At 38.3% G+C, this 22,482-nt stretch overlaps 2 protein-coding genes across 2 annotated transcripts; one reads left to right on the top strand and one right to left on the bottom strand.

Moving 5' to 3' along the window:
* Nucleotides 1-14,540: 14,540 nt before the first annotated feature.
* Nucleotides 14,541-16,211, top strand: NECHADRAFT_89401 (uncharacterized protein; the record flags this gene model as incomplete). Its single annotated transcript, XM_003039187.1, has 7 exons — nt 14,541-14,738; nt 14,894-14,955; nt 15,026-15,039; nt 15,301-15,436; nt 15,476-15,628; nt 15,790-15,912; nt 15,992-16,211. The coding sequence occupies 7 exons, from the start codon at nt 14,541-14,543 to the stop codon at nt 16,209-16,211; spliced, it is 906 nt and encodes a 301-aa protein (XP_003039233.1).
* A 382-nt stretch (nt 16,212-16,593) lies between these two features.
* On the bottom strand, nt 16,594-17,838 carry NECHADRAFT_89400 (uncharacterized protein; the record flags this gene model as incomplete). Its single annotated transcript, XM_003039186.1, has 1 exon — nt 16,594-17,838. The coding sequence occupies one exon, from the start codon at nt 17,836-17,838 to the stop codon at nt 16,594-16,596; it is 1,245 nt and encodes a 414-aa protein (XP_003039232.1).
* Between the last annotated feature and the right edge of the window lie 4,644 nt (nt 17,839-22,482).

Here is a 22,482-nt window from a genome sequence, read left to right as displayed (position 1 = left end):
TTATATTTATGCCTCTATAGTAGCTTAAGCCTATTTGCTATCGTTAGGTTAAAGTAGTTCTGCTTAGCTCTATTATTTATTAAAGTATTTAATTATTTTTTCTTAACTTATATTTTTAATTCTAGGTATTATCGCCTATATCCTCTATTTATAGAGTATAAGGCCTTCTAGGGTAGTTTATTTCCTTACTTATTTATTTATTGCCCTATATCGGATGGGGTATCTAGTTTTTTAACCTATAGAGAGCATAGCTATAATAATTATATTTATATTCGCTCTTACTATATACTTTATAGTCGTAGTTATCGATCTAGCTATATAGATACTCTTAGTAGCTCTTTTCTTCTTAGGCTCCTAGGTCCCCCTATTCTTATTAGCTAATTTGCTTTTGCTAGTCTTTGATTTTATAGGTAACCCGTTTTTATTCCTAAATAGCGTAGTAGAGGTCACTATTATATTATGCGTAGGCTATGCTAATAAATTTATACTAATAGAAAATTTAATATCCTTCTATCTTATATTATAGGTATAAGTTTTTATTAGGTTAATATAATAATATAACGGGAAAATAGTCTTATTCCTATTTTTCTTTCCTATAGGTCTCGCACTAGTATTACTAATAGGATATCTATAAGATATTAGCGTATTCTTAGTATATTAGGTATATTCGCATATCGTCTCGTAGGTTAAAAGGTGCTTCTAGATATTTAGGGTTTTCCGCTAATTCTCTATAGTAGGCGCGAATATAGATTTCTTATTTATCGGCGGTATTTATATATTCTCGTGCTATCTAGATATATTATTTTTATATACTATTCTAATATTAATTATTATCTTAGTTATATAATTATAGGTAGGGATCTTCCTCTTATAATTCTTTATTAGTTTTTTATATTCCTTTTCCTACTTATATAAATTCCTCTTACTAGTACTCCTAAGGGTTTATAGTATTTATAATTTATACCTAGGTTAAACCGCTATTTACTATTTTTGCGATCTAATTATTATATAGTAATCTACTATATCGATCTACCTTTTACTATTTATAGATTTTATTATATTCTTATAATACCTCGACCTAGTATTAGGGGCATAAGGTATAATTATATTATATAGGGTCGCTTTACTAATAGTCCCTTTGATAGACCGCGGCAGGTATCTAGGATTTATTATTCTTATTATACCCTATGATCTATTTTTTATAATTAAACCCTTCTATGGCGGCTTCCTAGTAATTAATTTATTCCTAGGAGGTTAGAGGTAGTAGCGCTTAGTTATCTTTTATCTAGGTAGACTTCTTATATTATATAACCGCGATAGTTTTTATATTAGGGTCCTTATTTAATTTATTAGCCGGTTCTAGGAGTAGCTCTTATTCCAGTTATATCTTAGTATAATCCATAAGGTTTATATAATTAAGTTTCCGGGGCTAGGTTATCTAATATATTTAATCCCTTTTATTATTTTAGGCGACCTCGTTTTCTCTAGCTTATTCCTCTATAAGGTAGGCTTATTAATAGGGTATATTAATTTAGTTAGGTATAGCTCCTATCTAGTTATAGCCCGCTTATACTATGCTAAGTATCTTTATTATCTATAAAGCTATCTATAGTTTATTATTAGCTTATGCGAATCTTACCTATTTTCTGCCTTTAGGAAGTCGCTATTATTATAGCTAGTAGTAACCTTCCTTAATATTACGCTACTTTTTATAGTAGATCTTCTCGATATAGTTTATCTTATAGTAATATTAGCATTTAAGTCTATAGTAATCGCGTTTCTTCTATTAGGTTACTCCGAGTTTTATAGGTCCTATATAGGTTCCATAGGATATATCGTTTTATTAGTATCGCCCTTAGTTAGTATTAAACCGAGGTTTCTAATAGTTTTCTTTATTATTACGGGGGTTCTAGAGCTTCTTCTAAGAGAACTATTAGTCATCGATCTTAACTACTCGGCTAATATAATTAATAAGGTTATTAGGCTAATCTTCCTTATAGAGTTTAGCCTATACCTCTTTCTTAAGTCTATTAAAGAAAAAGGATATTAGGGGTTCTTAGTCCTAGTTAAGCTTCAAGGCGAGCTAGAGGTATTTAGTACTATATTCCGATATAGAGCGAGTTTATTAAAGTGCCTTAATTTCTCTTTCCGCCTAGGCTTTTTTATTTATTATTTTAAAGGCTTATTAAAGTGCGGCTTCGAAGGCTTTAAAGCTAGAATAGAGGTTTATAGTTCGTGGCGAGTATTTATTAAGTAATTTAATAAGGTACTCCTTTATAATAGGTTTAAACTAAGCTATAGCGTACTTAATGAGATATCCTATAGTATATTAGACCTTATTAGATGCTATAGTAAACTAAGTAAGGTAATAAAATATAAATACGTATAGCTATATAAGAAATATTAATAACTTATATATAGTATTATTAAACTTTTCTAGTTATTCTAGCTTTAGGATTTCGCTAATATCCTTACCCTTTATAGCAGTAATTACTATATTATTAATATTCTAGATATTCTCGTAGTATTATTAGTTTTAAACTTACTAAGTAGTAACTATGCGGTTAATAAGTCCTCTAAGTTTCTCTATTTTAGTAATTATAGTAATAACTTAAGCATAGAGTTACTTAATTTCTTTGTCGTCGCTATTTATTTCCTCGTCGCTATTAGGGTTAGCCTAAGCTAGTGCGATAGGGGTAAGTAGGTAATTAGTAGGTAGAACCTATTAGTAGTTATTACTAGGAGTAACCTAAGTAACTATTATATTTAATATTATCTAAGGTAACGTAAGTAATCTAATAAATAAGAGCTATTAATATATAATAATCGTAGTAGGATCTAAGGGATAAACCGGTCGTATTAGGTTTATATTAGTACTAGATTATATTATATAACCTTAAAGGGTAATATAATATTATATCTAGTAATATACTTAAAAGGTATTAAGTATAACTAAGTTATATTAATAGCTAAGGTAGCTACTATATAAGAAAGTATAATAAATATATCCTATATATTTATAGTTAATCTTTGGACTGATGTTCTCTAAGTTTAGTCTAGGGTAGGACTAATATTTCTAATGTTTAGTCCCTAGACCGATGCGGGCGAGGTTTAATCCCTTCGGTCCTTTTGCTAAGTTAGAGTATTTCTGCCATGCTTCCCCGCCTGGCTCATATTATAGCCGTGATAATAATAAAAAAGAAAAAAAAAAGAATAAAGGATTAATTATAGCGGTAGAATTAAAGGAATTACTTTATAATAATTCTTAGAGGAGTTTATTTATAATATTATAGGTAATTAGGTTAAAAGACCTAGAGAAAGTAGTTATTAATTACTTAGAAGTTATTAGAGAGTTAAAAGGTATACCTTATGCTATAAAGGCGATCTTATTATTTAAGGAAGTAAGGAATATAATAATATAGAATACCCTAGGTTTAAAGGAGGTAAAGGAAGCTTAGGTTAAGAGCTAACTTAGCCCGGCAGAATAAGGCTATATAGTTACTATGCTTAGAAGATAAGGCTTAGTAGTATTTAATCTATTAAGGTAGCTTTTCCCTAGTAAATTAACCCTAATTTAAATACCTTATTATTAATTATAATTAAGCTATTATAAGTCTATTTTTATAGCTTTAAATTACCCCTTATTACTTTTGGCTATATTATTAGCCCTCTCTTTATTTACTTTCCTTAATCTTATTATTTTTATTGCTCTCGCCGCTTTCTTTATACTTATTATCTTCCTCGCCTTAGCCGCTCTTATAGCGCTATTAACTTTTGGCCTTATATTACTTTTCTTTTTTTTTTTTTCTTAATATAGCGCTATATTACCGCTAAGTCTCTTTAGCGATAATATTATAGAGCCTAAGTAAAGTCTATATCGGCACGAAGTTATTTATATACCTCTTAGCTGCCTTTATTATTTCCTAGGTAAAAGGGAAATTATTTAGGTATATTAAAAGATTAAGATTATACTTATTAGGCTCTAGGCTATCTATTAAGAGGAAATTCTATAGACCTATAACTATAAGTATAATCTAATATTAGTCTCTAATTAAGTATTTAGCGGCGCTATATCTTATAATTTTAAATTTCCTCTTAACCTAGCTAAAGATTTACTTAATAATTATATAAAGCTAAGTATAATAAAGGTTATATATCTCTTCTAGGCATTATAGCTATTAAGCGGCTACTTCCTAGTCTTATAGGTAATATCTTATTTCTAGGAATAGAATTAGGATATCTCTTCTAGAGCTAAAGCCTATATCGGTAATATAGAATTATATTAAGGGGATTTATAGGTTAATAATCCTTACTATATATATAAGTAAGGAGTTATTAATAGATCCCTCGGCGCCTATAAGTATATATATAAAGAACCCTTTGAAGTTAATTACTATAAGGATATTCTATAAGATATTATTCTTCCTTAATTAATATTTTTTTTATTACTAATAAGGAATAAAGGTAAGTATATAATATCTATCTATAGCCCTAATAATATTATTAAATACTTTTATCTTTAAGGAAAGCTCTATAAAAATTAATAGATTAAGGAGATAACTTATTAGCTATATAATAAAATAGATATATAGTTACCGGAGAGGTTTAATAAGTTTATAGAATATATTTGAGATTATTCCCTAATTAATATAGAAGCAAAAGGTAATATTTCTCTGCGGCTCCTTATATATAAATATTTATAATATAATTATTAATTTCTACTTAAGAGATATATACCTATTATTATAAATAATAATATTAATCTATAATTATTAATAGAGGGCTAGAAATAGGGCATATAGTATATAGAATAGGTACTTAAATATATTATTATCCCCTCTAAGTAGCTATAATATATATTCTCTCGTAAGGTATATATTAGTGCATAGATAGCGGCGGCAATAGCCTCGCTAAGTTAGTCTCTTATCGCTAATAATACTAAGGAAATATAATATAATAAGAACCCTATAGCGATTAATAATAACTTTATTTTTTATTATTAATTAATAAAGAAGCTCTTCGTCGTCGAGGAGGCTATTATTATTAATTAGGTAAATAATTTCCTCTATTTCCTTATCTTTAAATATTATTTCTAATTAGAATTAGGACTATAAATAGCTTCTAATTACCCCTTCTTACTTAATTTAAAATAAATTATAAAAATTAATATAATTAATATCTCTCTTGCCTCTATAGGTAAGCCAAAGGCCATAATAGCCCCCGGCTAGCGTAATATATATAGATAATAATCCTTAGGGTTAGAGATATAACTAAGATAGTTAATTCTTATATCCCCTACTGGGAGCAATGCCGGATTAAGGAAAGCATATCCCCTTATTTATTTAATAGGAAAATTTGAATTATGATTCATTTTGAACCTAGTTCATGATCAGGGCCTTACGGCTACTATAGTGATAGTGGATCGCCTCTGTCGAGGGTCAAACTAGATCTTTGTCGGATGGTATCTTTCTATGATCCTATATTGACGAGCCTGGTTAGTTCCCACTATGGCGGCATCGTGGGTAATTAGACGTTCGAGAACGGCCGGGGCCTTCGAAGAGGCCATCGATTACTAGACATTAATAAGTCAGATATCAAAACGGTCTAATCATAGCTACTAGAGATAGCGCGATCGACCTCTAAGATTAGTAGGTACTCCGGCATTAACTAGTAAGCTTTATTTAAGGTTATTAAGGCCTAATATCGGACTCATACGAAGGAGATAGCTAACGCACTTAATTGGAACTACGATATATTGGATAAGGCAAATACAATTATCACTAAGATCTATGAGCTAACCCACGCAATTATTATGCCCTACCTTAAGTACTAAGTATCCGACCCCAATAGCAGCGTCACATCAAAAGAGCAAATTATTTCTCGCTGCTCGTCGGTCTATATAGTCCTAGCTTACCCGCGCAGGCCCTCGCGGTCAGAGCTAGTTATATACGAATCCATCAACTCGGTTATATCTAAGATCTATTACTAGGAGTGGGATCTCCCTAATCTTATAGAGGAGATACTTAAATTCTAGAGGCCGAAGTATATTAACCGGATAAACCTTAATTAGAGGGGCGGGCATAGAAGAGACCTTAAGTACCAATTCACTAATATATCACCTTATTAGCTTATAAGTTATATGCTAATAATAGTATAGAGAGAGATAGATATTATTAGTGAGCCTAGGGTTAGAGTCCAGAGTTCTAGGCTGCAATAAGCATAATTAGCTAATATCAGCCCCATTCTCTACATTCTGTAACCTGGCCTGATGAATGATAGCGCTTTGAAGAGTCCTTCACCTCCATGGACAGGGAATTAGAAGTACTTAACCCTGAAATTGTCTCACTTTGAAGGGTGACTCTTACATTGCATAACCACACTTATTTCAGAGACTTTTCTTTTCGTCATTTATTGACAATCGACGCTTACCTTATAAACCCTAGCGTATCTGACGGACTAATTATTTAGTTCTAGAACTAATATATGCGAACTTCTAAAATAACTTAACCCATAAGTAATTCCATAACTTTAAGTTCTAAGCGCCCTATTTCTGCTTTTCTCATAAATCCCTTTAGCTCGACGACTATAGCTAAAAACACTTAATAACCCATCGCGACCGATATATAGCCAATATCTAAGCCCCTATATTAGCGCTAGCCGGTAACTATAATATTCATAATAATCTTAATCCTCCTTATGGCTCTTTTTAGCTATTACTCCTTCGCCTTTATTTTATTAATTCTACCCTTCTTAGCCCCATCGCAGGAATTAGACCTTTCTGAGTCTGCCTCTAGTGGATTCGCTAGCTCTGCTCTCGAGCATTAGGGCTAGCCCTATCCTCTCCCTACTACCCGCTATAGCATCTATATAGGCCAAGTAGTATATTACCCTTCCTTAGGCGGTATCTAGTTATCCGAACTAGACGCCCTAGAGCTTTAATACCTAGACGTTAATTAGTTCTTATCGACCGAGCGTCCTAATATCCCTAAGAAAGAAGAAAATACCTTCTATAATAAGCTCTGGCTATTCGGTAGAGGATAGTATAATCTAAACTATAAGGGAAGAGACTTAGATATTAGCGGGGAGTGCTATATACTTAATAAGTTCGACTTAATTATCTCGACTATAAGAAAGATTAGGGTTCCTTCTAATAAAAACGACGAGGGAATCTAGGTCCTCGATATCGACGAGGATACTAGTATATTTCCTAATAGGATTTTTACTATTAAGAATACACTAAGCATAGACGAGCGGGTTTAGGCATTAGTAGGGCTAGGGGCTATTTATTATGCTAATATTAAGTAATATTATCTACTTGCGGATTTATAATTAGAGCCTTAGGAGATAGCGAAGGGGAATTAATTAGAGGAAAGGATATTAGGGGGTTAAGGGTATGCAATAGCATAGCATTTTATGCCTTATTGATGCTAGATATTATCCGAAATGTAAGCTATAAGAAGGGAACCCGTGTTATCCTATTAGATAGCTTCCTATATAATGATAAGTAGTATAATATCTTCTACGAAAAGGTATCTACTTACCTATTATCTACCTAGGAATCCTAACTAATTAAACTTATAATAAATGCATTCGTAGATTAAGGCAATCCGGCAAGTAGAGTTATTAATAGAATCTTTTATAAGAGGTATATCTCTATATAAGATATACGCCTAGATCTAAAGTAGGCAGAAATATACTTTCTTCTATATTTGTATACCGAAATATAGGCTAAGGGTAAGTTATCTTTTATAGGCGCTAATAATTGCCTACTCTAGAAGTTTTTCTAGCGTAGCCTAATAGAGGGTTTAACTTAGTAGTCTATAGCGCTTTATAGTATATACGATTAATATTTAATAAGCTATATAAGCTTAGTAAGATTAGGCGACTCTTTTGAATCTTTGGCCAGGCTATATGACTTTAGATAAATACTTTACTTATTAATAGATGGGCTAGTTATAGTGAAATAAGAAAGAGAAGTCCTAGTCTCCGTTCGAGGCAATATAGTGGTATCTATCTTTAGCTTAATACCGATAGCCTAAGAATCGATAGTTTATATAAGTATAGTAGTAAAGCTTAGCCTAGCGTCTCTAAATATAGTAATAGGGGCAAAAGAGTAAAGTTAGGCAAGAAGGAGGCGGGTAAGGCGAATAAGGTAACTTAAGGCTTACTAGGCGAACCACGAGGGCAGTAGCCTTTTTATATTTTTATCGCTATAAGATATTAGTATACCTACTAATACAGATAGATATTTATACCTAAACTTTTTATAAAATAATATGTAATACCTAAGTATCTATTCTTTATTATAGTTATAGCCCGGCCCTCGATAGGTTAATTAAGCCCGAAGATTATAATACCTAAGTAGAGGTTATTATTTGTCTCCTATGTCTCCTATATCTCTTATATCTCCTATTACTCCTATGTTATCCTCTCCTATATCTCCAATGTCTTACCCCTATGTCCTTGGTGTCTATACCCCTGTCGCGATATATGTATATGCCTATTTTCTATCTGATTATACGCCGTGGGGATAATATGCTCTATAGTTAGCTAAGTACGCTAAGACCGGCTCGGGAACTAGGTCTACGAGCCCTGTATCTAACTAGGAGTGCCTCGAGATTAAACCAGTAGGCCAGACCCGGCCGTAATTATAATAGGGGCCCGAGAGTAAGTATCTTATCCCTACCTACCCCTATCCTAATCTGTTTATTCTTCCTATATATAGTAGATTTAGCTAGCTACTTATAATAGCCTCGATGATTAATGCCCCTAGAAGGAAAAAGCAAAATAGGGGGGAATTAATCTTATTAGGATTAGGCGGCTTATAGCTAATAAGCCTATGAGTAGCCTATAGGCCAACGAAGAAGCCCATGGGCCCGCGAGTAGCCTATGAGCCCACGAGTTAGCCTATAAGCCCACGAGTTAGCCTATGAGCCCACGAGTAGCCCACGAGCCTACGAGTAGCCCACGGGGCCACTAGTCTATTAGTAATCTATAAAATTTAGTTATCTATAGCCCTTAAGCTACTCTTTTATAGTATAGCGGAAATAGCTAATATTAACGATAATAATATTCCAGGTATCTTATACCTATCGCAGCCGTATCTAAACTCGAAGTTAATAGTACGGCGCTGACCGGAATAGAATAAAATAACATTATGGCTAGTCTAGAAGCCTATTACTGACCCGAGCCTCTATATAGTCTAGGGAGAGCTTTTCATGCCTTTCTATGGCCGATCTTAATAGGGTCGCTATATAGCCCTCTTTTATTTAGCATGGCTAGGATAGGTAGAATAAAGGATACTAAGCGTATGTAGCTTTAAACTTCTATTTTTAGTAATGCATCTCTTTTAAGATAGAACTATTTTAAAAGGAATTCAGGGACCTAGGCACTTATAAGAATATCTAACCACGAAGTGTTATCTAAGTTAGCTTCGATAGTAATAACTAAGGCCTATATTCTCTTCCTTGGGATCCTAGGAGTAGGCGGCATAGAGATTAACGATACGCTAAATATTTCCATTGATCTTAAAGACCGAGGAATTCTTAATAAGTATCTTTACCTACTTATTACGCTAGAGAAAATTAATAATCTATAAATGCACCTAGGCCCCCCTTTATAAGTCATAGGGGCAATAAGGTAGTGATTTACTAGGCTATTCTAAAGATTCTTTATATATATTAAGGCCCTATTATCACCGCAGAGTTATAGGTATAGGCCGAGCTATGGGATCTAAATAAATATAATTAGCTTAAAGAGCGTATTTAAGCCATATTAAAGACAGAGATACTTATTCTTATTTTATATATCCTACCGGATATTTATACTCGCTATATACTAAGAAGTACCTATAGTTATGGCGGTGCTTATGTTAAAGTTGCGAGAGCTTAATTACGCCTAGATCTATAATATCGGCTACCTACGACCGTATTAATAGCTATACGAGCGGGCTCACGGATTATTAAATTAGTATCCTCGTACTATATTTAGTTTTATCGGGGTCTAGTAGAGTTATTTAGTTGATTTAGCGAGTTTTAGGTGTAATTAGTTTAAGGAAGGCCTTTAAGGCTACGCATATATAGGTATAGCTATGACTCCGATTCTACCTCTGCTAGGTAACCTAAAGGCTTAGGAGTATTTTTAGTAGAGCTAGTATTACTCGCTTAATACTTTAGTAGTCTAGAAGAATGGTAGAGCAAGTAGGATAAGAGGTATGAGTCTGCTAAGATAGTTAACTTATGCCTCTAGAATAGGTATGATGCTAACCTATACTATGAATCTATTTAAGTGGCTTTGCGCCTAGATATCGGGATATCTAAGAAGATTTCTAGTAGAGCCTTTTTTATTAGCGAAGCCACTAGGTTCTATTACGTGGACTACCTGGATCGCTGCCTAGAAAAGCTTAATTATGTCTATTGTTAGCGACCCTATTTTTTTCTAGAATAGACCTAGAAAAGGAACTATACTTTGAGCATAATTAGATCTAAACCTTAATATATAAGCTTATTTTTAACTACGAGTTGGTGGATTTACTTATACTAAAAATAGCGCTAGAGGCCCCTATGCCCGAAGATAGCATTTAGTTTATCCACGGCTACTAGAAGTTTAAAATTAGAATACTACCGTTAAATTTCGGGTGGATAACCGTGATTTAACTATAGCTAAAATATAGCCCTATGGTGCTAGTGTATTAGGGATATAACCTAGAGGGGGCGGGCCTAGGAAGTTAAAAGCCGCCCTAAAGAATCTTAAATGCCTTTTTATTATTCGATCTATGAAAAAGTAGAAGGACAAAATGGGTCTCTATTTTACTGAAAACTATATTAAGGCTTAGGTAAAAGAAGAAGATAGGCTAAACTTTAGATTTAAAGTTAGAGTAGTTTCTTTACGAGACGGTGGGTCTATTAGATAGCCGATTCCTATAGTAATATACTACGTTAATGCTAAAAATCAGAGTAAAGCAGATAAAAGGTTGATATCCTTATAGCTCTTAAGTAATTTCTATTTACCTTTTTTAGTTTATTATTAATTTGAATTTATAGCGGTGAATATCCGCCGTTTTGCTTCCTTCTAATAAACTTCCTACTTAGTTCTATTTTATAACGTGCCAGTGGCTTTACTTTAGCATCTTATAACCTTCCCTCGGTTATTACTCTCTAAATAATATACTCTATAAGTAACCTAAGCTATAATAATTATAAAACCTCATATAGTCGCTATCTCAAGGTTATCCTTATAGTTCTAGTATATGCAGGCAGTTAGGCTCTATATTTCTTAAACGTCGGTCTCGCTTAACTAGGTGACCTAGCTATTGGTAGCCCTTAGGGCAATATATTACTCGGCGGTTTCAGATCTATCGTCTATGTATTGGTTCCTTGGCCCACTTGCTAGCTCTTTATGCGCCTTAAGCTATAGTTATAGACTTGCGAGTTAGATGGGTGTATTATATATATATCTCTCTTTTCTGAGCCCTTAGTGAAAATAGGGAATTATATGAGCTTATGTCTATAGAGGTATGCGAATTTTCTATTCGGTAATCTTATCCCTATCTTAAGCCTATCCCTTAATGCCTAGTGGTATTTATGCTATGTTACCCCGCCGAAGCTCCGGGCTAATCCTCTATAGAGGCGGCCTACTTAGGCTCAGGGGGATAGGAGCAGGGGGTATTATAAGCTCTTTAGAGTAGAGTCTGCTATTTAGTGGCTTTTATATCCCTATCAGAGAACATAGAGTAGAGTTATCTATTTCGTGGCTATTAGACTCCCTATCTGAAGATATAGAGTAGAGTGGTCTATGTCGTGGCTATGATATCTCTGTTAAAGAACATGGAGTTTATAGAAGTCTTCCGCGTAGCTATATTATATTACTATTAGTGAAGGGCGATCCCTATCCTTAATATTAGATAATGCGCTAAATAATATGATATATCTATTTAGGCGGCTAATATAACCTTTATAGCACGTTAATAGGTAATAACACGCTATTATATACGTTACCAATTAAAATCCTAGTAAATACTATAAATAGATAAAAAATAGGTATGGGAAAGAGTAAGGCTCGGTGGCTAAGGTTATTAGCTATATACTAAGTTTATCTTAGTTAAGGAATCAAGAAGGTACCTATGCTGAGTCCTAATTAGTTTACTTAAGAGAAAATAGTAGATACCCCTCTATGAGGGGTTTAGTTTTATTATTATGCTTAGATAAGAAGCAGGCTAACATAGTCGCGGCTGTTCTACTCCCTGCATAAATAAGCAATAATAGGGCTCTTAGGCTCTTCCCTATAATAATTATCCCAGCTTCGCTTATTAGTTAAATATATAATATAGGTTAATTAGTCCTTAACTTATAAGTTTCTTAGTAGAGGTCTATTTCCCTATAGGCTTAAGGGGGTACCTATAACTAAATTCGCATTACTTCTATGACTATATATTATAGGCGTTCTCCTTAGCCTATATATACTTCTTATTATCCTTAATTAACTTCGAATCTATATAATAAATACGCTAGATATCCTCTATTAGTACCCTAATAATTATATATATAACGAACGCAAACGGTTGATTATCTATAAAAGCTAGACTAAGAAGCTTCTAGCTACTACTAAGGAGTAAATAATAATCCGTACTTAACTTATAAATAACGGTCGAATCTGGGCCGATTGGTCTGCGTTCTTTCCTAAGCGTTCTAATAATACGCTTAGGCGAAGCTAGCCTTCTTTCTAGCCTAACCCTCGGGCTAGATAGAAACTTAATACTTAGGCTAACATAGAAACCTATCTCTACTAGGAGATTATTATACCTATTCTATTAAAGTTTATTCTATACCTACCTATTACCTTATAATGCAAAGAGGATCATAGTAGCGTAGTTATTAATTATTACTTTGTCTAGAATAGCCGTATTATCCTTATTAGGGAGATAAAGAGGAACCTAATCCGACTATCTATTATCCTTAATAGTAGCTTTAAGAAGAAGCCCGACTAAGTAAAGCTCCTAAAAGAGCTCCGAGGGTATACGCTCGATACTACCGTCCCCCTTATATTCTATATCTAATAGCTGTTTATAGATATGCTATTAAGTATAAATATCCTTAGATGTTTTGCTTTAATGGCAATTTATTCCTAGGGTTATAATTTAGAGCTTATAAGAGAGAAGAATTTAAGAAGTGCGACGTCGATTATTAGCTCTTCCCATAGACTAAGACTAATAGCGAGCGTCTTAGCTACCCTATCCGGGATGTTCTCTATAGGATGATTATCTAAGGCATATAAAGATGCTAGAGCGATGGGTTTCCCCTACTAAGCCTTAGCGGCCTAATAGCCTATTCCCGGGTATTCTTTTTTAGTAAGCCTATATAGCTAATAACTTATAGTAGAAGACGAGAGTATCCGATAGGATACGAGAAGGTAGAGATTAATAGAGGATATCTTTGCTGGAAACTATATAGGTATTTTATATTATAGCCTAATACTCTAGTTATGATTAACTTATGGCCCTTATGGGAGGAATATAATAGAGTCGTCCCGGGTATAATTACCTTAGATCTAGAAGTAGATATTCATAGTAAAGACTAGGTAGTGGCTTAGTTTGCTATATGACGCTGTTCTTCTTGATGATATTAGTCTTGATAATATCTATTACGGCGAAGGAAACTTTATAGCTTTTGCCTTTGAGTCTATTAAGATTCGTTTTAATAGCATCGAGGATATAATAGAGGAAGGAAATATGGAGGACTACTGGCTATAGGGTGTACATAGTTAGTGGTTATTTGATTCCGTGTTCTTGTATTTTAACTCATATCCCTGCTTTCGGGTACCCACCGATCTTTGTCACCTAAGAAACAGCAGAAAACATAAACGCTAAATTTTTTCCCAAATGATCCCCTTGATACTACTCCTAGCCATGAAGGACGAACGCACTTACGCACCCATGATATTCACGAAATGAAGGAATAGTGCGGAAATTCGGGCCAAGTGTTAACCACGTATCGTCATGGAACTGGCTGCTATTGCCCTACCCAGGAAGACTGGAAAGTTGGAGACAGAGCGGCTGGAGGCGTATGCTGGGACCTGGAAGGAGGTGTCACCACAAACGCATGTTACAATTGGGGACTGAACCACTGCCATGGAGGGGGCACAAAAGAGAGCATCGCATGTCGTAGTGACTGGGAGTTTGTCTCAGCCTGCGTTCGTTTTGAAGAGACTACATCAGCCTTGTTGGCGAAGAGGTATCAGCCGTTGGTACGCCTGTTCCTCTTCACGAAATCCAATGTAGTCTGGCCATATTGTCCCCAACTCAGTGAAACGATGACATCGACGACAACCATTGTTTTTCCAGACCTGCCCAGCCTGTTCAGAAAGTTGCACCGCGTCCGCGCGGTGTAGTTCGAAGGCCAATTGGGTCTGCGAGTATGTTACATTCATGAACGCGTATCCTGGTACTGGCTGAAAACGGTAGGCGGCGACCTTGACTTCTTCCCACGAGTCAAATACATGTTGTGGTTCTTGCCAGACATGATAAATCATCGCTAGACCACATCATGCTCGGAGAATGCTCTGGTTTGCCTGGAACGATGGGGCTCTCTGGTAGGACCTTTCCCTCCCTTTCGGGGTTGAGAGAGGAGTCGAGAGCGAGACGAACGACGCCAGCCTGGCCAGATCCGGCGATTCGAAACAGCCGTGTCGCAGAGAAATACAGTCTAGTCAACATTGCGATGAGCCACCGTGTCGGATCGGTCGTAAGTTCCAAGGACGACCCTGTGAATTTCTCAAGATGATTGACGAGGCCCTCCCGTACATGCCGTCTCCGTTCACTCCGTCTTATTTGTCGGCGCTCTTTGTCCTCTTTCAGAACTGCTACTGCATAGCTACATTCTGTTATTGAAAGGCCTAGGTCGACGTCGGACAATGTCAAGACGTGAAGGAAATACGTCCAGCTGAAGCTTGGGTGTTCAGGTAAGGAGAATTGCAGCGAGGTTCTGTTTGGGGGACAGCCAAGATGCTACATCTCTCCTGTGCGGATCAGATCTCTTCCTGATGGTAGGTCTCTTGGTGGTGGTCGGACTTGCGTGAGCTTGGTTCGCCCGCGTTGAAAATGCCTCATGCGTCGAGTCAGTCGGATTCAAAGAGCAAAGTCCTTCAAATTCGAAAACGAAGACAAGAGCTTGGACCACTGCTAAGGAGAACCGGGGTCAGGGGATTTGGTTGTGATGGTCCCTTCAACTAAGCTAATGTACCGAGCTAGGTTGCTCACCCCTCCACGGCTCACTACTTGGCATGCACCTAAAAATCTCTGTCCAGCATGGATATTTGGTGGTGGGGGCGTGTACGGAGTAGAGGGCCCTCGATCCGTGATGCACACAGGGGAGGTCATCCCTGACCTTGCTGATCACAACGCGCGTTCAGCCCCTGCTAGGGGCCCAGCCTCACTGTTGACGTAGGTATTTGCCGATGTTCTCTCTTTTCTCTTCTGTAGGACACAACATTGGTCGATCAGCGGCAGGGCGCGTCAAGCCTCTTCGCTTCTGTGTTGCCTCCTATTGTTGGCTGAAACGGACTTCTATTCATTGGGAAACGATTACCGCCCAAGCCGGGCGACCGCTAAGCACCGTACTGCTGTCCGGAAATGGTGAGCCACCAAGACAATCGAGGTTTCGGCTAGTTGTCGTCCATCTTGGTGACGGGTGACGACCACCCTGCTTCTTGCAAAACTCTATACTCAGCCCAACGCTCACAATTCCATCCAATCGCCATATCTAGTTCACTCATCCATCATGATTCATTTGCCAGCATCTGGAGATCAAGGTTTCCTGGCCCACTCGTCCAAGGATCCGTTGACCGCGGAGCCTGGCACGGCTGCCCACCACACATCCGTCAACGGGCGAAAACAGGAAAGATGAGGGACCTGTCCAGGTACGTTATACTCACAAAATCACTCCCATCCGAAGCACACATCCATCTTTTATACCCAGATAACAATTACTATCTACAGTCTCGTTTCGACATATCGGGGCCGGCTTCTTGCCCTTGACATGTGCTACAATCTCGGTGCGCATGTGCAAAAGGAAATAAAACAGCTATCGCTCCAGCATATCGACGCTCATCTTGAAGACCTCCTGACCGAGGTCAAGACCAAGTCAGGAAGGACCTTTGAGCAAATCACTCCCAAGATAAAACCCGATGCCGGGACTCAAATGGTGGAGGCTCACTGAGTCTGGTCAACTTGACCCCAGAACTTCAGTGCTGAAGGATTTCTTTTGGGTAATGAAGCATCTTGGACTCGACCCTGATTTGAGAGAGTCAGACCTTGTTCAAACTCCCGAGATGCGGCCAGCTCTTGCTCTCGGCTTAACTCTCGCTCAAATTTGTGCAGTTGTCCCTCCCGATACCCTAATTCTCGGCACCTTCAATCCAGTCGTGCTCTCACCGAGCTCATCCCTCCTCAGCGCCGCGCCTCCCCTTTTCCGCAACACCCTCAACTCCTACCTACAACTCCTACGCCCATGGGTATCATATAATATCTATCCTATCCTTGTTACCTCTTAATCATTACATTAATCGTCAATCAAATTTTAGTCATGGGAACCCATAGGACTAGTCCACCGATTCTTCTGCACGACTGGACGATGAAGGCCGTAGCCGCTTTCTACAATGGTCCTGACTCCTTTCAACACTATCAAAACTCGCATCCAAGCAATGATCCAGTAGGGAGAGTCCATCCCAGCTGTCGGGCGACGATGGTCTTTTTCGCGGTCGGCCCCTCTCCTCTTCATCTTCTGACCGTTCGTCTTCGGTGCCAAACACTTGGCTGAAGTCGGACTCTTCCGTGGTATCTCGGTCATCCAACATGTCATCCGCAGTTGGTGGTCTCTGCCTCTTGGGGCTTGGGTTTCTACTTGCTGATCTCGCCGAAGTCGCTGGGAACTCCTTTTGATACTCTTTTGCCGAGAACTCGCGAGTGACCTGTTCGTTTGGTCTTTCGCCATCAGTGTTAACAAATACCAGCTTTCTTGACAGTGATCCATTCAAGAAGTGGCTCTTTGAGAAGATTGCCAAGGCAAAGCGACAGACGAGATATTCTCTCCTGACACCAGCGAGCGGTTGCAATTCCAAGTTGTGGTAGCGCTCTCGAATATCGACCCGGGGAGAATTCAGCAACACGTGCACCACCCATTTCCCCTGCTTGGGCACAATGGCAAAGACAACGTCGTCCCACAGCTTATGCAGGTCGCGACGGAGCAGGACGGTGTTCTCGGCACATCGCGTATTGTCCATCTGCTCAGGGGCGCTTGTGTACTGCGACATGTCGTTCCTTCGCCACCACTTGCTCTGGGAAGCGGGAATGATGTGTGCCGTCTCGTTGGGGGAAGATGAGGCCGAAATTCGACAGGTGTCGTCGCGGCGGATGGCGTCATCGCCTGAGCTCCGTTCGATGGGCGCCTCGCAGTACGGCTGGGGAAGGGTGGTAGGGCAGACAAAGTGCTGGAACGAAGGGACAACGGGGTACTGGTCGTCGCCATCGATGATGAAGTAGTATCGGCCATGCGGGAGGACGTCGTCGGGATGCGCAGACACTGGCGGGCCGTCTCTGCTGGATGAAAGGTAGCCGTCCCAGCGGCAATTGGCAAAGATTGCACAAGCTAGACGGGCAGTTTCATGATGGATGCCGCCCGAGTCGAGGCACGGGAGATGCAAGAGGGTATTGTTGCCTTCTGGGTAGCCAGGGTGCAGAAAATAGACGAGTTTGGCGAGCTCTGCTTTGTGATCGAACGGTTTCCGACGCGGTTTCAGCGACAACGATGGACTGATGATGGGCACCGTCGACACTTGGGGCGCCATCTTGAACAGTGAGGGTGGTTGTTGATGGAGACGAATGACGCAATTTGGTTTGGAGGGAGACTCGAATCTCATGAATCTCTCCCCGGCTTAGTCATGGTTGGCGGAGCGACACGCCGCCCAAGACAACAGTGCAGGGGGCTGAACCAATCATGCGAGGCCGACGACAACGCACAACAACTCCTCTCATTCCATCAATTCCATCATTCTCGCCTCAGCGTGTCGTCGCCGGGGTCTTAAGAGATACAGACGCAGATCGATAACCTTCTCTGAGAGTTGACCTGTGCGCCTCGAGTATCAGTGACTGGCCCCGGCAATTGACGTCTCAAAACTCGAGCTGCCTACCCTACAGGGTACCGAGGTAAAAAGAGCCAACACACGTAGGAACATACCCCGATTGTCATATCCGCCATGGCGCATCATCGAAGCAGACAGGTTCTTTATCATTCTAAAACGGGCCCAAATACCCGTTGCCATAGTGCTGTCGACGGCGCTTGAGATTTTGGCCGTCATTGTACGGTATATATGGTCAACTGGTTTCTGTGGACCATGAGTTGGTGCCTCGCATGCAATCTCAACCCCAAATTCGCCTCACAGCTCCTTCGCATGACTGGCGGCGTCAACGCTAAACTCGCCTGGCGCAATCTCGTGTGTTGCCAACAGAGAATTTGCGGAGGAAGGGATGCTAGCTTCGCTGATCAAGATTGTAGATCCTTCTAGATCAAGCAAAATGAAAGAAACCATACGCTCGGAGCCAAGCTGAGCATTGCTTGCTCACTTGTAGAACCCAAGAGGTCCACCTGACCGTTGGCCAGCTAGTCGGCCTCGGGATTAAGATGGAAGCATGCTGGGTCCAGGAGCCCATGACCGAAATTGGTAGCTATTTGAGACTTTGGACCGCAACCTTTACAAGAAAGCTGGCTCTTCTCGGGTGGGCGACATACTTGTGAATTATTTCGTAGATTGGTCTAAGTGGTAGCGGTCATCTGAATGTAGCCAACCCGCAAAGAATCGTTAATATGACAAACAAAACAGTCCCGATCACTGCGGCACACCGCAGCCAACAGGCTAGGAAGGCCACCTCGGTGCAATTCCATTACCAACTTGATATAGCCGAGTATTCCATGTTTTAACAAATAAGTTCCCATAAGAATGAGATGAGATTTCCGAACGTTTGGTCACTCCGTTGGACATAGGAGGCGGCCCTTTGTCATTGGGCTGTTGATGATACTATATCACCTCTCTGGTCAACGTCAGAATCTTCAAATGGCCGCTATCTGCTGGTCCAGCTTTTCACTGGCATGCAGAAAGAATCTTTGTTTCTTCTCTGTTGGCATCCTTGGCAGTCTTGGCGACAAATGACCGTGGCAGCTCGACTAATGAGCTGGCCGTCTGCGTCTGAAAAGTCTCCCTCTTAGCTATTGCTCAAGACGAAAACTGCTCACTGGACCATAACCCCAAAGTAGTCCTCAGGCGGATTATGTTCAGCAAAGAAGACTGGGGGTCGACACTCTGGTTCAGTGGGCAATGTCCCTGCCAAGAACTGCTCTGATAATGAACTTGGCGGCGTTCACAACTACCTGGCTGTCTTGCGGTGCGAATTCGCCGACATTCGCGGTCCAGATGACGAGGTTAGCTTGACGAAACGAGGGAGATTCTTGCCTCGGGATGTACGAGGGGTTGGCTGTCTTGTTGGTGATTTGGCGGGTTGTCGCCGCGTCGATAGTTGATGTTGGAGTAAGACGAGCTGATTGTTCTGGGTTCTGGTTCACACCATATGAGTAGACTGAGACCATCGGGATAGAAGTCGACGTAGTTGGGAGTATGGTGGGCGGTATTCAGAGCCGAGCAGTCAATGCACAACAGAACGATGTCCGTGTTGTGCAAAACGTATGTTGGAATCAACAGCATGTATAACTAACCTGGTCGTCGTAGCCTTGTAGTATCGCCCCTTTAATATCGGTCCCGAATATTTAGGTCGCAAGGGCCATACGAGCATTAGAAACCTAAGACCTTATAATGGGTACCTGCCGGAGTCGATGCTACTTCTGGTTCCCACCGGGCTACCCCTGGCCATGACGACGTTAGCCTGATCCACCTGTATTCTGATAGCTTCTATCTTCGCAGCCAGCCCATGTCCTTGTACGAAGCAGCGTGTCGAGAGCAAACAAGAAACGCATCTTGATCCTGATGACCTCGATTATGGCTTGACTGAGCACCAAGAATGCGGAGCAATGAAGTGCGCAGGTTAACTCAAATTGTCTGGTCACGGCCTAGCGCCAGCCGCCGTCGTTCATGAGCCAGTGAAATGCCCCAAGTCACCTCCGCATCAATTCAGCCCGGCGCTGTTCGCAGACCTTGGAATGTCAAAAATACAGATGGACCGTCTGGCCACATGGAGGCTCCTCCAACGGTACAGGCTTGGCATGGAGCGACGGCAATTCGTACCGTCCCCACACACTTGTGGCAATACGCTACCAAACCTTATCTCCTTGGCTGCACACAGACTACCAGGTCGTACAGTACAGTACTGTACGGCTAGATCGTTATCAGATGGTGTGAAGATTTCGGTGGCAATGCGTCTTCATCCTATTTCGGGGTAATAGCTATGATTGGACTAGATCCTTGTGAGTGAACGGTTGGTAATCTATGTGCAAGCAAGGAGATAGATAGCTGGTATACTGAGATTGCCGTCCTTAATCCCTGCAAGCTCTAGGCTGTACGGAGTGCAGGGTCCAGCGGGGGAAAAAATACAGGAGACTGATTTTGGTGCCAGCCCCGCGAAAATAGTACGCAGACTCCTGTTTTCTTTCCAGCCTTAGAGAGTGTAGGGTCTGTAAGGTTGAAAGGTGGGCTTCTTCGCCACCTTCGCGCTGACGGGTTGAGAGCTCTGTTCCGTGTATGATTCAAGGAGATGTGAGTCGAGAAGCTGCCACTTGATGACCTTCTTGTACCGAGACCTATGAGATCTGATGATCCCTAGGAAAAGAAGTGAAGTAAGAGATAGGTACGTATTAGCTAGTGAGAAATAACATTACAGACCCCTACACCCTGTAGTCGTGCCGGCTTGAACGGGTGTTTCCCTAGCGCGACCCAAGTAAGCACGGGTTATGATAATCGGACTATTATGACGAGAGGATATTTCCTAAGGGATAAACCGGTCGTATTGGTTTATATTAGCACTAGATTATATTACGTAGCCTTAAAGGGTAGTATAATATTATATCTAGTAATATACTTAAAGGTATTAAGTATAACTAAGTTATATTAATAGCTAAGGTAGCTATTATATAAGAAAGTATAATAAGTATATTTTATATACTTTAGGTATTAATTATAATTACTCTACCTATTAACCCTAATTAAGGTAATTATATAAGTAATTAGAGTAATTAATAAGGTAATTACTATAATTATTTAGTAATAAAGGTAATCGCTTATTTAATTAGTAAAGAATTATAAGGTCCTACTTATATATATAATAGTTATATATTAGGCCATAATATAATATCTCCCCTTTATTAATCTTATCCTTAAGGCCTTTAAAACTAGCTATCTTAAATTTCCCTTAGTTTATTAAACCTTCCCTTATAAATATTTTCTATAATACTAATAATATATCAAAAGTAAAATCTTATTCTATTATATATTATTACTATCTTTTTAAGCTTATTAAAGAAATAGGCTTTAAAGTTATACCTTATTCTTATTATTCTTAAAAATACCTAAGATATAAGATACTTAAGGGTATCTCTCGTTATTCTAAGTATATCCGCCATGGCCGCGCTTATAATAGCTCGGGTATATTAGTTTCTACTAGTAAGTATATTTTTCGCGTTTATTGCCTTTCTTCTTATTAATATTTTATAGCATTATACCTAGTAATAGAGAAATATTGCCTAGAGCTTAAAGAGGAAAAAGCAAAGAAGGAATTAATTACTCTTTAATAATAAATAAATAAGCGATTATCCTATCTAATATGCCTTTGTTATTAGAAGAAATAGATCTATAAGCGGGGTATAGAGATAATATATTAGGGGTTAAATTCTTTAAATAAATTAGAAGAATTAGATCGCTAAGAGGCTAAGGCTATTATTAATACTTAGTCTTTTAGGGCTATTAATATTATTAATTAATTAATTATCTTAGATTTTAATATTAATTCCTTTTTTTCTAGAATTATTAATAAAAATCTTATAATAGGTATTATACGCTAGTAAGGTATTCTAGTAGTTCTTATATATTCTCTAAGTCTAGATAGTTTTTTTATTTAATAAAATATATTATTTTATTATTAATTTTATTTATATTAAGGATAGCTTTTATAATATATTCTTTTAGTCTATTAATTTCTATATTAGGTTTATTATTTATTTTTACTTAGATAGTATTTTATATTAATTTAAGTAATAAAATATAAAAAATTAAATAGAGCTTAACCTTCGGTAATAAGTCTAGTTTATAATTATATTTTAAGATTTTTTATTTTATCTTATAGGGTCTAATATATTTATAGTTAAGTTTTTTATTTTATTATTTTATTTTAATATTTTTTATTATAAAGTAGACTATATTTCCCTCCGAGAAGATTAATCCCTTAATTCTTTTCTTATTAGCATAGTTTATTATTTTATTTCTAATAAACTT

This window comes from Fusarium vanettenii (genome assembly GCF_000151355.1).
Source record: "Fusarium vanettenii 77-13-4 unplaced genomic scaffold NECHAsca_142_unmapped, whole genome shotgun sequence".
In the NCBI taxonomy this organism is placed as follows: domain Eukaryota; kingdom Fungi; phylum Ascomycota; class Sordariomycetes; order Hypocreales; family Nectriaceae; genus Fusarium; species Fusarium vanettenii.
The sequence above is the reverse complement of the archived record's forward strand: the minus strand, read 5'-3'. Positions and strand labels throughout refer to the sequence as shown.